General features: G+C 41.4%; 1 protein-coding gene across 5 annotated transcripts in view; it reads left to right on the top strand.

Annotated features, from left to right (window-relative positions):
- ZNF385B (zinc finger protein 385B) overlaps positions 1-17,677 on the top strand; it is a 389,492-nt gene that overhangs the window by 307,019 nt on the left and 64,796 nt on the right. For 4 of the 5 annotated variants that reach the window (XM_072121588.1, XM_072121589.1, XM_072121592.1 and 1 more), the window contains one exon: positions 4,515-4,625. The exons of the other annotated variant lie outside the window; for it this stretch is intronic. In XM_072121588.1, the coding sequence (XP_071977689.1) occupies positions 4,515-4,625 (111 nt within the window). The remainder of the gene's footprint in view (positions 1-4,514; positions 4,626-17,677) is intronic. 5 annotated transcript variants of the gene reach the window in all.

Here is a 17,677-nt window from a genome sequence, read left to right on the forward strand (position 1 = left end):
AGTTACAACCAGACAACACATTCGGTTCTATTCAAAACAAGAGTAATCCACCTGAGTGTCCGCCATATTTAAATGTTAATGTGCTACCTTCCTGAATTTTAATATCTTCACTCGGTTCCCATGTTTGGGAAATGTTGTCATCTGCTCAGAAGAGAGTCTTACACTTTAAAACCCCAGAGACTCCTAGAGAGGACACGTTGTGTTGCTGTGTCCTTGTTGCTTGCACAGCCTGGGACTGTGGGCAATGATCTGCATTCTCTCCTATGATCTGCCATAGACTAGAGGATACTCAACCCTGCTGCACGATTGTCACTGCTGAGCAGATACTTATCCCATCATGGAGGCAATACCTGGAGGAATAGCTCAGGTAGCGGGAAACAATTGTCTCCTTGTCTTGTGTTTTATAGTTTTATTTTGTGTTATGCTTCACCATGGCCAGAACTGCTGGGGTAGTAAGGATTACATTGTTTTGGGGCTCTATAACTAAGATAGTACATAATAACTGAGACCTAAGGTGCAGCTGCTTGTGGATGATGGGAAAGTTACTGTTTGCTTTGGAGTAGCCCCTGCACTATTTCATCTTTGCCCAGTCCCTGTGCTCTGCTATTTCTGTATGACTTGGACATCATGATGCATCACTCTCCTTCTATGTTCCCCTTCTTGTGCTGTGATGATGCTGTGATTTTGTGCGCATCATTCCTGGATTGTTACCTAGCTTTTATTGTATGTATTGTATTCTGTAGTATCTCAGAGTAGATTATGACAACTCCGTGACCAGTATACCTATAACTGTGACATCCCGGAGCTCATTATGTCTTTGGTGTTATCTCTAGAGTATCACATCACTGTGTGAATTACTCCTGTATTATCTCTGTATTAGAACATTAATGTATTATGCCTGTACTGTGGCATCACTGTGTGTATTATCCCTGTACTGTGGCATCACTGTGTGTATTATCTCTGCACTGTGGCATCACTGTGTGTATTATCCCTGCACTGTGGCATCACTGTGTGTATTATCTCTGTACTGTGACATCACTGTGTGTATTATCCCTGTACCGTGACATTACTGTGTGTATTATCCCTGTACTGTGACATCACTGTGTGTATTATCCCTGTACTGTGGCATCACTGTGTGTATTATCCCTGCACTGTGGCATCACTGTGTGTATTATCCATGTACTGTGACATCACTGTGTGTATTATCCCTGTACTGTGGCATCACTGTGTGTATTATCCCTTCACTGTGGCATCACTGTGTGTATTATCTCTGTACTGTGACATCACTGTGTGTATTATCCCTGTACTGTGACATCACTGTGTGTATTATCCCTGTACTGTGACATCACTCTGTAAATTATCCCTGTATCATTACATCCCTATGTGTATTATCCCTGTACTGTGACATCACTGTGTGTATTATCCCTGTTCTGTGACATCACTGTGTGTATTATCCCTGTTCTGTGTCATCACTGTGTGTATTATCCCTGTACTGTGACATCACTGTGTGTATTATCCCTGTACTGTGACATCACTGTGTGTATTATCCATGTACTGTGACATCACTGTGTGTATTATCCCTGTACTGTGGCATCACTGTGTGTATTATCCTTGCACTGTGGCATCACTGTGTGTATTATCTCTGTACTGTGACATCACTGTGTGTATTATCCCTGTACTGTGACATCACTGTGTGTATTATCCCTGTACTGTGACATCACTCTGTAAATTATCCCTGTATCATGACATCCCTATGTGTATTATCCCTGTACTGTGACATCACTGTGTGTATTATCACTGTTCTGTGACATCACTGTGTGTATTATCCCTGTTCTGTGTCATCACTGTGTGTATTATCCCTGTACTGTGGCATCAATGTGTGTATTATCCCTGCACTGTGGCATCACTGTGTGTGTTATCTCTGTACTGTGACATCACTGTGTGTATTATCCCTGTACTGTGACATCACTGTGTGTATTATCCCTGTACTGTGACATCACTGTGTGTATTATCCCTGTTCTGTGTCATCACTGTGTGTATTATCCCTGTTCTGTGATATCACTGTGTGTATTATCCCTGTACTGTGACATCACTGTGTGTATTATCCCTGTACTGTGACATCACTGTGTGTATTATCCCTGTTTTGTGACATCACTGTGTTTATTATCTCTGTACTACTACTACTCTTGGCACTAAAATGCAGAACAATTATTTTGGTAAGTGGTCGTTTATATCATGCTAATACCATAACGATGCCACAACTCCAAAGTTTTACTCTGGGTAGTAGATCTACTTGACCTTACTAGTACTCATGTGTTTATGGTCGTAACATTTTTTGCAATCTTTATTTTTAGCAACTTTTTTTCTGCAGTATCTGTGTGTGAACTGCAATTTCTACAATGTCAATGGAAAGGTTTTTTTTATAAGTGAATGCTAAAGAATGTGGAGGGAAAACAATATAGGTAATGTGCACAAGCAATGACCTAGAATTACTGGATATATGTGGTAAACTGAGTTCAGGGATACACAGCTTGGTTGGAGTCTGTCTTTTTATGTAAATAGTAGTCTAGGGCAGTGATTTTCAACCTTTTTTGAGCCGCAGCACACTTTTTATACTTAGAAAATCCTGGGGCACACAACCAACTAAAATAGCACAAAATGACACTAAAACAGTCATAAAAGACCTCCCTTTACTAATAAAAAACCCCTAGCGGCCTCCCTTTACTAATAAAAAACCCCTAGCGGCCTCCCTTTACTAATAAAAACCCCTAGCCGCCTCCCTTTACTAATTAAAAGACCCTAGCGGCCTCCCTTTACTAATCAAGAGCCACTAGCGGCCTCCCTTTACTAATTAAAAGGCCCTAGAGGCCCCCCTTTACTAATTAAAAGGCCCTAGAGGCCCCCCTTTACTAATTAAAAGGCCCTAGAGGCCCCCCTTTACTAATTAAAAGGCCCTAGAGGCCCCCCTTTACTAATTAAAAGGCCCTAGAGGCCCCCCTTTACTAATTAAAAGGCCCTAGAGGCCTCCCTTTATTAATTAAAAGGCCCTAGAGGCCCCCCTTTACTAATTAAAAGGCCCTAGAGGCCCCCCTTTACTAATTAAAAGGCCCTAGAGGCCCCCCCTTTACTAATTAAAAGGCCCTAGAGGCCCCCCTTAACTAATAAAAAGCCCCTAGAGGCCCCCCTTTACTAATAAAAAAAAGACCCTAGCTGCCTTCCCTATACAAATAATAACCTTATATACTCACCCTTGATGTAACTTCTCTCCTAATGGCGATCCGCCCATCTTCTGTAGCTCCTGCACCGCGCGGCCCATGTCATGTGACTTACGCGACCTGACGTTACGTCAGTCACGTGACATGGGCCGCATGGTGCAGGAGCTACAGAAGATGGGCGGGGCTTGGAGGTAAGTATGGGGGGCAGAAACACGGGGGCGCGGCGGCAGCGCTACACAGGGGCTCCCCGCGGCACACTCAACCATGTGTTGCGGCACACAGGTTGAAAATCACTGGTCTAGGGATTCCTATTGTAAGCCTGTGAGTCCTCTCTCCCTGCCCACACTCAGTGATTGACAGCTTCTCCTGTGTAGATACAGGCAGGAAGAGCTGTCAGTCACTCTTTATGGGAGGGGAGTAGCAGGACTCACAGGCTTTTCTTCTAATATTAGAATATATTGATGTATTTTCACAATACACCATTAGTAGCCAATAAACACCATACATGTGTTCACGTAATTCTATGGTTAGTTCTATTGATGTTGACTTAGTCCATTAAAGGCCCCATGCACACAAACGTATATGGGGGCTGTACAGCAACTAGAATAAAGCCGTCATTGAAGTGCATTGTGTGCGGCACGGTATGGCGAGCACACACGTTTGTCACTGTCCCGTGACGTCTCTGGAAAATTGAGCATGCTTTATCCTTCACCGGAAATACGGCACAGCTACCTATGGAAATGTGTGGGAAACGCTCCCCTTAATCAGCCGGCTGTACGCTACGCCCAGGTCCCTAAAAAGGAGCTTGGATAAATTTGTTTAGAATGTTTAGAATTCTTTGTTCTGGAATTTGCCAACATTCCTTTTTCTTGTACGGGTTTTGGAGCACAGTGATGGGCACAGGGTGGTAAAATGTCCTATTGACAGACCAGGATTGCATAAGAATATTCTTGGCAGATGGATTTTCGCGGTAACGTGATCCAGATATTCCTAGGTTACTCCTAGGATGAGTAGTGATAGCCTGTGCTAATGAGCTAATAACCATTACATTGAAACAATTAGACCAGATGGACGCACATTCATGTGATATGCCTTCACACCTTGCGTTGCGGTCAGCCGAGTGGTTTACATTATGTTTGCCTTATACAATGTTCTGTTTACCTTGTCACCCTATATACCTAGCAACAAGCGAGCAGATGTCACCTCGTGTGCAGGCAGCCGTGATCTATACTGCAAACCATGGCCGTGTGTACTATGCAAGACACAACTTTTATCTCTATTATTTCTCTTTTCATTTAGATGGATCCTGTGCAAAAAGCTGTCATAAACCATACGTTTGGTGTTTCCATTCCACCAAAGAAAAAACAAGTCATTTCTTGCAATGTCTGCCAGCTCCGTTTTAATTCCGATGTAAGTATATACAATATTCTAATGGGCAAAGTAGAGAATATTGGTTATTCTTAGATACTTAACTGATACAACATTCTCAAAAACGTATGTGCAAAGCTGTGTAGTGACTTTACTTATCACTTAAAGGGGTTGTCCCATCTTAGCAAGTAAGGCCCTATACACTATCGTACTTGGCTATCTCCATCAGCTGCATAGAGGTGAACTGGGCAGGCCGCATATGAGCCACGCGCTGCTCCGGTCATCTCAGGGTGTGATGAGGGTACAACCTACCCTCATGATCCATGTGGGTCCCATCATTGGGACCCCCACTGATCAGTAAGTTAGGCACTATTCACTATCCTACAAGGCTATCTCCGTCAGCTCCATAATGATGAACTGGGCAGGCCATTTATGAGTGACGGTCATCTTGGGGTGCAACAGGGTACAACCAACCCCCATTCTCGTGATCCATGTGGGTCTCATCACTAAGACTCCCACTGATCAGCTGGTTAGGTTTTATCCTGTGTATAGGGCCTAACTTGCTTAGATGGGACAAACCCTTTAATATCTACATGTATCACTTCTTATGAAAGCAAATGTAGTCACCTTCGGGACCTGCGACCAACACATAATAATTTTTAAAATTCAATTTTTAATCATCATCTTGAAGTGACTTTTGAGTCACATTGCGATCAGATTTCATTTTATGAGATATGATGCCCAAAAAGGCTCCTGGGAATGTATTGGCTTGGTACATCTGTATGGCAGACCAAAAGGAAAGTAATAATAATGATCATATTAATAAATGTTTATATTCAGCAGCATCATGGGGGACATCGCAGAGCAATAACATAGTCAGATGGAACAGTCCTGCTCACAATAGCTTACTCATACAACTTTGCAAGTTGTGTATTAGGACGGCTGAATATGAACGTGGTTGGATCTGCTGGTCAGATTCCTTGGACCAAGCACAGCGCAGTGGACGCAGTGGTCCATGCATTACATGGAAATATGATGTAAGGACTCCCTCACTTCCGGTAACTGTTGTTCCAGCGTCGGTGCTTCATTTAAGGTAGCACACAGGGACTCTGTGCATCATATTCTTGTATGACACAAGGACTCCCATCCACTGCACTGAGCTTAGTCCATGGGATCTGTGTCTGTTTCCACGGACCCACCACTTTTATGGGCATCTATCCTTTGTTTGATGGGTAGGGTATCCCAGAGAAGTGTTTCATACAGATCAAGACAGAATTCTGGATTATTCAGCTTGGTAAATCTCTCCTTACATGAATAGGCTATGGTGGAAATGTTTCTTTGTTCCATTTTTCCAAACTTGAATTCTATGATTTTCCAGTATTATTTCTTTTCACTCCTTTTTTGACCTCACCTGTGCTTATCATTTTTGGATTTTTAGTCATTGAAAGGGTCATTAATAGGGTCATCCACCATCTACCTTTAGTCCCAGCACACCTTCTATTCATTGTCTACAGTGTTGATTTTTAGAATGTTCATAATCATTCACAAGATTACATACTGTATGGGACCTAATGTTGTTTCCCATCTTAATAAACAGGGAATAAAAGTTATGTTTTAGTACACACTCACACCTTTCTTTCCGTCTTTACCCTATCCTTTGATAAATGAACGATCTGTTGGTGGTCTACACCGGTGCCTGTACCAGTAAAAAAAAAAATTTGATATTTGATGTCTGGAAGCTGCAGTACAAGGTAGCTAAAAGATGTGTTACATATTTTCCCAGAATCCCCTAGCGCAGCGTCTATGGCTATCTCTCCACACGCCTACATGGCGGCCTTAATTGACAGTCTCCGTAAGGAGAGCTCTTACTTCCCAACACTATGCGTGAAACATCCTTGCTTTTTACATTAAGAGTCCAAAAATTTGCATCCTGGACAACAGCTTTAATAATTTGAAAATAATTTGGAGCATTTTACATCTAATCATATAATAGACCAAGTGTTATTTCACATTTTTGATTATTAAACAAAATGGTGTAGTTTTGCTCGCTTTCTGCGCCGTCTGCCAGATACATCGAGAGACCTAAGACTATTGATGTATCTGGCCACTATCATACGCTGTTGCAGGAGTCTATCTCCCCCTATGTACATTCAGCTCCTATTGCTCTATAACATGCTATAGGACACTGTGTACAATTTGCTTAGCTCCTCCTGCTCTATGACTCACTACCTGCAGATAGGACACTATGTACATTCTGCCAGGTCCTTCTGCTCTATAACATGCTATAGGACACTATGTACAATTTGCGTAGCTCCTCCTGCTCTATAACATGCTTTAGGACACTATGTACAATTTGTGTAGCTCCTCCTGCTCTATAACATGATATAGGACATTATGTACAATTTCTCAGCTCCTACTGCTCTATAACATTCTGCCTGGCCTGCAGATAGAATCCTGCTCCTAGACCAAGTGTTATAGAACTAGATAATTTTTTTCACATTTTTGTTTTTTAATTTTTTTTTTTTTGATTGGCAAATATGTGAAATAAATAGCCAGAACATTATGTGATCTTGCAGATCTAGCAATAGATTTAGCAATTTCAGAGTAATGAAATGTTGCTGGAGGAGAACAATACAATTCCTGTCCGGCTCCTTACTTGGTATTACAAGTATGTTCAGTAAGTCTTCCAGAGATTGTTGTCTTTGGCAGGCGGAGATGACACATTAGGCCTGGTTTATCAGCTGTTTGTACTAATGCAGCAGCGCCTGTGCCAGCTCTCTGGTGTCAGCCGTACCCACTGGCCGTAGATCTAATAAGGATTATTCTTAATGGCTTAAGGAATCTGTGTTTCCATTGTGACAGACGCGCTCCGGTCTCATGCGTGGACAATTCCATTTAGGAGGCTATTTATCCTGCTTGTCGGGGACAAATAAGCAGAACATTGTTATAAAAAGGAGAAAAGTTCAGAACCTGTTAGATATAAAGCGGATAGTAATTTGTTTTCCGGAGATTCGGGCATCCTATCTTCCATGTATTAATATTATCTTTACTGACATTCTGAAACTGACAAAAGTTTACATTTTAGGTTTCTTTGATAAGATCTCATATACACAGGACCTAGCTACATTAGTATACAGAGTATAGGGAACATGTATCATAGGTCCGGCTTAGTCCGTCTGTTTTTTGGGACTTTTCTTAGCTTTTTTACTGGTCAGATGTATCCTAGTGGTTTTTCCTTATTGATACATGTGGTGTTTGGTTTTTAGTTAATTTGCGACTTTTTAAAACAAAAGTGGCAAAAAGTCTCCAAAAGCCGCAATCAGCTCTAAGCTATTTTGTATGCCCGGTCAGGGACAGTCTTAAATTTACGACTTTTTTAAAAATTTGCAACTTTCACATTGGGATTCAGCTGATAACTCAGGGAAAACTGTAGAAAACGAAACAATAGAGAACTTTGAAAGGAGACTGTCTTAGGCGCAAAAAAGTCCCAAATGAGCACAAGCGCCATGAAAAGTCTCAAAAATTAGAGAAAAGGGTAAGCCAAAAGTTTCATACATATTCATCTATGAATTCGATATGGTGGCATGAACTCTGCAGCTTGGATCGGACACTACATGTGTTGTATCTTTTAAAGAGAACTTGTCAGCAATGCCATGCTGCACTCTTCTATAACATGCTGCCTGCAGATAGGATCATTTACAACCTGCTCAGCTCCTTCTGCTCTATAACTGACTACCTGCACATAGGACAATGTATAATATGCCAGGTCCTCCCACTCTATAACATCCTATAGAACACAATGTACTATCTTCTCCTACTGCTCTATAACATACCACCCACAGATAGGACACTATGTACAATCTATTCAGCTCCTCCTGCTCTATAACATGCTGGCTGCAAATAGGACACTATTTAAAATATGCTCGTCTCCTTCTGCTCTATAACATGCTATAGGACACTATGTACAATTTCTCAGCTCCTACTGGTCTATAACATTCCGCTTGGCTTGCAGATAGGACACTATGTAGAATCTGCTCATCTCCTTCTGCTCTATAACATGCTATAGGACACTATGTACAGTTTCTCAGCTCCTACTGCCCTACAACATTCTGCCTGGCTTGCCGATAGAACACAATGTACAATCTGCTCATCTCCTTATGCTCTATAACATGCTATTTCTGAGCAGTATCCTCCTCAGACACCATTGGGGTCATCCTGCTTCACGGGGGACACTTCTCTGTAGTATCTGCAAAATTCTGCAAACTTCTCTCCTGTCCTCTCTGAGCTAAGGATTTTGCAGAATGTTTAGTAAATAGAAGGTCATGACCTGTAAATAGAGTCTGCAGTGTCTGTATTATCTGTACTAGTATCTGCTGAGCTCTGCTGCTGGGGATGAGCTGCTCTGCACAGGGGCTCAGTGCTTACTTCTCAGTTTACGCCACCTTCGGGGTCGAAGTATTTTTGTGCCCGATTTTGTGCCTGAATAAAAAGTTGCCTATTATTAGGCGCAGCAAAACATCTGGATTGGTAGGATAAATGAGGGAAACATGGTTATTTTTGCTGCGCGGCTAGTTTGGCGTTTAGTCGCAAAAATGTTGCAAAAGCGGTGCGCCAGTATGAAAAGGCGCAAAAACAACATAAAAAAAAGAAAGATACATCTGCCCCAATGTACAATCTACTTAGCTCCTATTGCTCTATAACAGGGGTCCCCAAACTACGGCCCGCGGGCCACATGCGGCCCGCGGACCGTTTCTTTGCGGCCCCCATCACATCCGGCCGCCGCCACCGGCAGTCAGGCAGGGGCCTCCGTCCATCCGGACAGGAAGCTCCTGCCCGTCACTGCATAGTGCTCGATGCGGCCGTTTCCGGCCGCTCGAGCACTATTATTGCAGGTGGAGCGATGTGGCCGGAAAACCACCCGGCGCACATCGCTCTTTGAACCTGCATGCGCCTTTTTCTGTCCGACAGCCGCAAGAAGAAAGAAGACGCAGGAGCCAGAGGTGAGTGTAGGATTTTTTATTTTTTTTAAATAAAATTATTGTGCCGGCCAGGGGACCCTAATATATTAAACAAAGCATTATGGGAGCAACATATAAAACAACTAATGGTGGGGGGTATATAAAATCACTAATGGTGGGGGGACATATAAAACAACCAATAGTGGGGGGTATATAAAATAACTAATGGAGGGGCATATAAAATCACTAATGGTGGGGGGGACATATAAAACAACTAATGGTGGGGGGGGAATATAAAACAACTAATGATGTGGGGGGACATATAAAACAACTAATGATGCTGGGGGACATATAAAACATCTAATGGTGGGGGGACATATAAAACAACTAATAGTGGGGGGTATATAAAATAACTAATGGGGGGGCATATAAAATCACTAATGGTGAGGGGGAACATATAAAACAACTAATGGTGGGGGGGACATATAAAACAACTAATAGTGGGGGGGTATATAAAATAACTAATGGGGGGCATATAAAACAACTAATGGTGGGGGGGTATATAAAATAACTAATGGTGGGGGTATTTAAAATAACTAATGGTGGCGGGGGACATATAAAATAATTAATGGTGGGGGGACATATAAAATAACTAATGGTGGGAGACAGTCTGGTAATTAATGGGGGGGGCAGCATGGGAAATAATTAATGGAGAGGTGTCCCAGTATATTTAATAATTAATTGACCCAATGAATTAATTAATTGGCCAATACAGGCAGTCCCCGGGTTACATACAAGATAGGGACTGTAGGTTTGTTCTTAAGTTGAATTTGTATGTAAGTCGGAACTGTATACTTTATCATTGTAACCCCCAGCCAAATTTTTTTTTGGTCTCTGTGACAATTGAATTTTAAAAATGTTGGATTTTCATTAGAACCTGGATTCATAATAAAGCTTCATTGTAGACACCAGTGATAACTGTTACAGCTGTTTATTGTAGCCTAAGGATAAAGTACAGTAAATTGGCAACATCCAGAGGTCCGTTTGTAACTAGGGGTCGTATGTAAGTCAGGTGTTCTTAGGTAGGGGACCGCCTGTATATAAAATAGTTCACAAGGGGGTGCAGTATATTAAATAATTAATTGAGGGGTGGCCCAGTGTATTACGGATGTGGTCAAATGTACCGCTATTTATCCGACCCTCCAATGGTCTGAGAGGGACAGTGAACGGCCCCCTATGCTAAAAGTTTGGGGACCCCGGCTCTATAACATACCACCCACAGATAGGACACTATGTACAATCTGCTCATCTCCTTCTGCTCTAGAACATGCTATAGGACACTATGTACAATTTCTCAGCCCCTACTGCTCTATAACATTCTGTCTGGCTTGCCGATAGGACACAATGTACAATCTGCTCAGCTCCTCCTGCTTTATAACATGCTGCCTACTGTATGAATAAGACTGCATGCTCTACTTTTCTTTCAAATACTCATTAGCTCCTTGCATTTTCTGCTTGTTCTCGAATTGGAAATATCAGAGAATCTCATTGTTAGGGGTTTCATTGACTGAACAAACTTTTGGCTAAATCTCATAGGGGTCATCTTTTCTCTGGTTATTAATAATTTTTAGTGAGGAGAGGTCACCCTGAGCGGTTCCGTCTGAGGACTTCACTGACATCAATATTTGAAAACTTTATTTAGTATCCGCCTTTGATACATTTGGAAACGGCTTTTACCGCCAATGATCCTCCATTATATTGTTAAATTATGCAGCAGATGCTAAAGGAAATATGGGTTATCTATCCCAAAGAATGAAAAAAAACTGCATATCCTATGAGAAGCCGAGTCATAGGAAGGAAACTGGCTGCCTGCCACAATGTGTCATCCCGAACAAATCACCGCACAAGTTTTTCAGTCATTATAAGTTTGAAGCACTTAATAATTTATCAGTATTGTAGAGAATGCAATAATTCCAGTTCATCTGATGACCCTTTATAACGCATACATCCCATTTACATAAAGCGCTCGGTCTATGTCACACATAATAGCTTTCTGAGGCCATTTTACGTTCTTGTGAATGAAAGATGGAAGCCAATTACGAAAATGCTCCCTCCGGACTCTGTGCGGAGCCGTCTCCATGGCTCTGAAAGGGAATCTAGGGATTTGAGTGCAAGTCGAATAGTAAATGTGTTATAATAGATAAATATGTCATTTCTGAATAGTATCTGCTGGGGGATGAGCGGAATAGAACAGTGTTGATTTTGAGATAGCTTGAGAGCGAAAAATAGGAAGAAAAAAATTATCTTAAAGCATTATTAAGGCACATAGGGGAACATTTACTAACAACAGTGCAAAGTGCACTAAATGCAATTTGCCTGTGTAGTGTGCAGGGGGCCCCAGATTCAGGATTTCTGGCTCACGTTCTTCATTAATCTGGCGCCCTGTGCACTGCTGACAGAGTGCCCCGCTTTTTTTTATGCACCTTTAACATGGGGCGTGCAACACAATTCTGTTAGACATTGCATGATAAATCAGGCGCACGGTCTGACTGAGCACCAGAACGCCCCCTAATTTGTGTCACATGGTGCCTAGTGTAGCTGCGCTACAAAAGGGTCACGTGTGACACAAATGTGGCACAGACACTTCTTAAATACCTGTGCAAGCAATTTGCACTAAAAAAAAAACATACAAAGTCCAACAGAAAACTGGCAAAAACCTCTTAGTAAATGTGCCCCATAGAGTGCAGAGATGGTTATTGTATGGTTAGATGAGAGGCTAGTCTGGTATGGACGTTATAAAAAAATGAGACGTTCCTGTACCATTACAGTTTTGGTGAAAGAGTTTTCAAGGATTCTGGAAAACCCCTAGGGGGCAAGTGAAAGGGTTTAAAAAAAATCTATGTAGCCTGCTCTGTCTTCTGGTCCCCAAGAGATGCCAAATACTACTTTGGTTTGGTATTTATGGAAGTTCTTGGGGTGACAACAAAGAAAAGTGACTTCCCTTCCATGGTCAATGGAAGTGTCCTCTGGTGTGAGGTAGCCATACATTGGCCAAAGTGGGTCCCATGACCCCCGGAACTTTCTGCTAGACCTGATGCCAAAAACTAGATTTATCAGGGTGACCAGGATCCAGAACAAAGTCTCCTAGGGGTTTTCTGGATTCATGAAAATCCCAGTAAGACTGTATTGAGAGTTTAGGATCTAAACCATCTGATCTCGGTCCACCTCAAACTGATAATCAGGCAAATGATTAGCTCTTCCCATGATAATTCAGCTGTGTGAGGAGATGAAACTATCCAGTGACCGTCTGTAAATAGCTCAGTCATTAAACATTTTATCAGGTTCCTTTATCTCTCAACAATCAATGAATACAGGACAGAAAATTGATTTACACAAACTGTTTAAAGAGGACCTGACAGATCGATTTGGGACCCTAAATCAAGTAGAGGTTTGTATGGACATGTGATTTAGGGTCCTGAATGGACCTGTATGAAAGCTGTGGGTAAGCAAAAAAATGTAAAATAAACTTTGTTACTTACCTTGATGAGGAGGACTAACATCTGTAGATCCTGCGCCTCCTCTCCCGATGAGGCAAGTGAAGCCAAAATAGTACCCCAGCTTCATTGCACATGCACCATATCTACTGCGCTTGCTGACTACACTTGCCAAAACATGCAGGCACCAAGCAGAATGAGGGAGAAGGTGAATATAAATGTACATTTTTTCTTATGTGCCCAAGTAAAAATTCCTACATGGAATTTGGGTCACTAATTCACCAAGCCATAAGTGAGTGTCCAAAATTGCCCTGACAGGTTCCATTTTAATAAGGAAGAAAGGCAGGGGAAAAAGAAGGACACAGGAACAGATTTCTGTAATAAAGTATATTACAAAGTTTAATATTGTCAAAGGTTTAGTTCCCTTTCATTTCATTGTGGAAAAAAAGAATTCCAACTGCGCTGGAACCGGTGGAGCGCCACCTGCTGCCGGAGTAAAAGTTGCAGATGGTTTCTTCTTTACCGGCATTTTCCATATTTTTTCCATTTCTACAGTTTTACCCATTTGGAATATTTCTAGATACATTTTGCTTTATTTCACTTTAGCCTCCGGTGGTATAGAATGTAACATGCATCGTGTTCTTCTCGTGGGTTCCTGCAAGTATGAAACTGTCAAACTACAGTGGACGAGTTTATAATTAAAATGATTAGGGAGATAAGCGCCTCATAATGGTTGTAGTATGACAGGCAAATGGCTTATTTGTATTCCAGGGTGGGGAGCCATTAAAAATCTCCCGGTCCTCCAGCCCTCCAGTCAATCATTCTTCACAGATAAACAGTATGATAAACGGAGCTGCGATTTGTCAAATCTTCCACATTTGTCCAGTAAATAGGAGGATTCCTATTGATTGTTTGGTTTGGAGAGTAGTGGGGGAAGATAGGAGGTAATTAAAAGCATAAATCTCTGGAGGTTGTGGAAGGTAATTCTGTACTTGGAGACAGGAATGACAGGATGATAAACATTTTTGATCCCGTAGGCTTCCATTACCTACTTTATAATGAGCCAAGTACTGGATAATTTCACATCTCTCTGACCTTTTTATTGACAGTCATCCACATTTCCACTTAATATTTCCTTGTCATAGAAAGCAGCCGCAAAACAGGCATTTTCCCGAATGCATGGCTGCAAACTAAAATCTCAAGTCATCACAGAAGGAAATTGCGCTTCTTGAAATCCTGTATAATTGGCTGCTTGTCATTTACTAATCAGGTTCTCTTCTAGGCAATTACACCGCTCAAAGGGAGATGGCGGGCGAGCAATAAGAGAATTGATTTATATATTATTGTATGTTTAGCCTTTATTTTGTACACTGTTCATATTCTAAACTGTGTGGGAGACAGATTTTTATGATGACATTTTTTTTATAAATCCTTGAATTCTATAGCTTAAAGGGGCTGTCCGGTGTGGAAAACCATGTCTGATTACCTCTAAAAACAGCTCCACACCTGAGCATGGGTAGTGGGTGGTATTGCAACTAAGCTCCATCCATTTCTATACAGCTGAGCTGCAATACCAGCCCTAACCATGGTCAGGTGTGGCACTGTTTTTGGAAGAAAGCAGCCATGGACAACCCCTTTAAACTTTAGTTTTTTTCTATTAATGTAGAAGGGATGAGAGAGATTTTTTTGTAACAGACAAGATATATTTGTAATGGCACCATTTTGGCATACCTATATTCAGGGATTAAAAAAAAAAATACAAAAAATTATATTTTACCCCTTAATGATGAGGAGATCATTATTAGCAAATTTTCAGACATAATTTAAAGGCCATAACTTTATTTTTCAGTGCACTACCTTAAATGTTTTTTGAGGCACTTTTTTTGTGGCACGTAGAGCTAGTTGAAAATTAACAGACATTAACGGATTTAAATTTTAGTTTTGTGAAAAGTTACAAAAATGGAAACTGCACATTAAAATTTTCAAATTGACTAAAAATGAACATTGAGAGTGCCCCTCCCTCTACTCATAGCATACTGCTACTTCAGCCTTATTTAGTAGAGAAAGGAGCAGGGCCAGCATTAGGGGATGGCTAACTGGGCATCTGCCCAGGGCCCCCTATCCTAAAGGGGCACCCTGCATGGACTTTTGTAGGCAGAGGATGTATTGCTCTTTTAATTCAACCCCTTGGTTGAAAGCCTGGGTGAAGTTTCTTATGATCTATCTCCTGTCTATATATCTATCATCTCTCTGTCTAGTTATCTATCCCCTATAATTTATCTATTTCTATCTATATATCTGTCTAACTATTTATCTATCTAGATATTTGTATATTATCTAAATATCTTCTATCCATCTATCAATCGCTCTTCTTTCTCTATATCCATCTATCTTCTATCATCTATCTAGCTATCTATATATAATTTACTTTATATTATGTGTTTATAAATCTATCATCTATCTGTCTATCCCCTATTTGGGGCCCCACTTTTAGTTTTCCCGAGGGCGCTGTAAAAGAGAAGGGAGAATCCTTTACCTTCTACCACTTCTACCTTCTGTCTGTCTCTGATAGACTGAGACCCAATCCTGCTCCTACAATCTCAGCAGGTTCAGGAGAAACTTCAGCGATGTAAAAGGACACTGCTGCAAACTCAGGACTCACAGCATCTGCCATCATTGGGATTGGGTTTGGGATACACTCATCTATAACTTCTTTAACTAAAGATAAATTTATTTCATGGGTCAAATCAAAATGCAGTGAAGTCAGGATGTACTATACTGACTTCACTTGCCAAAACACACAGGCACCGAGCAGAACGAGGGAGAAGGTGAATAAAATGTTAGTTTTTTCTTATGCACCCACATAAAAATTCTTACGGTGCCAAAAATGTAAAATGTATATACGTATATACTTGAGTATAAGCCGACCCTAGTATAAGCCGAGGCCCCTAATTTTACCACCAAAAACTGGGAGAACCTATTGACTCGAGTATAAGCCGAGGGTGGAAAATGCATTGGTCTCAGCCTCCCAGTATATAGCCAGCAAGCCCCCAGTAGTACATAGTCAGCCAGGCCCTAGTAGTATACAGCCAGCCTCCTTAGTATACAGCCAGCCACACCCATTAAGTATACAGCCAGCCACCCCCTTTAAGTATACATCCAGCCACCCCCTTAAGTATACAGCCTGCCATCCCCACGTAGTATACAGCCTGCCAGCCCCTGTAGTATACAGCCTGCCAGCCCCCTTAAGTATACAGCCTGCCAGCCCCCTTAATTATAGAGCCCGCCAGCCCCCTTAATTATAGAGCCCGCCAGCCCCCTTTAGTAGCCAGCCTTTAGTATACTGCCAGCCCCTTTCAGTATATAGCCTGCCCCATTTGCCAAGCACATTAAAAAAAAAAACTTCCATACTCGCCTTCGGGCGGTTCCAAGGATCTTTTCCGCTCCCTAATGCTTCGTTCCACGCAGCTGGTCTTCGGTCTTCTCACTTCTCTGTGTTGTATCAGCCGGCAGATACACATCCACGCAATCTGCCATCTGGCGCACAATATGACGCAGCGGTATCGCCGCTGATGACGTCATCACATGACAGCACATTTTTTGTGCTGAAAAACTCGGCTTATACACGAGTATATACGTTACATTTTTTTTACAAATAAGCACCATTTTTAAAATAGACATATTGGGGGTTATTTATCATTGGTTTCCTGGGCGTTTTTGGCGTAAAAAAAAATCCAAAGTAGTCAAATTGAGGGTTTTTGAGACTTTTCTTTGCTAAAAAGTCTCACAGGACTATATAATCTGGCCTAAACATAGAACTACTGCTAGTGCAACACTGTGCAAAGCCAGATTCATGACTTGAGACTTTTGGGGACTTTTTGAAAAAAAAAAATCATTTATAAAAGGGCCAAAGCCACTGTAAAGAATCTGTTGGGCAGTGGAGCTCCAGAATAGACATGGAACTGGTCTAATGATACATAACCCCCCTTGTATTAGAAAATTAATTTTATTTTTGTAATACAGATTTATAAAATCTATAACTTCACCCATTACGTGACCACATGTTCAAATCACATGAGGCTTTATTACACGCCGCATAATTTTAATTTATATTGGCATCATTGCACACATTATTTTATTTTAATATATTTATTTGGATGGATGAAAAACACCCAACCACCACTCCAGCTTATCTGATGAAGAGGGCAGTGGTCCAAGCAGGACTAGCAGTGCTCCAAGGACACACCCCAGCGCACCAACTGCCTCATTTGCATACATTTAGAAATGTGAATTTTTTGGAAACATAATTATGGATAGACATAATAAGAGTCAGTTAAAAATCACATCACATTTCTCTACTACCTGCTACCAGACTCCCTTGTAATCACTTTTAACCATCTGAAGGGTTACGCATGGGAAATACATTCAGCTTCCGGCAGTAGATGTAGGATATATCTTTGTAGCAACTTTGCATCATATATTTCCAGGTTTCATTCTTTGCTGCATTAAGCTGACTAGCTGCGTCTGACTGTGATTGATCAAGCTTCTTTCTTTTATAACTTCTCCCCTTTACTCATAAATCTTATAGACGTGTGTGGGAAGGTCCAGTGTATCCTACAATGCTGCAGACTGATGATTTACT

The sequence above is a fragment of the Engystomops pustulosus genome, chromosome 8, assembly GCF_040894005.1.
Source record: "Engystomops pustulosus chromosome 8, aEngPut4.maternal, whole genome shotgun sequence".
NCBI lineage: Eukaryota > Metazoa > Chordata > Amphibia > Anura > Leptodactylidae > Engystomops > Engystomops pustulosus.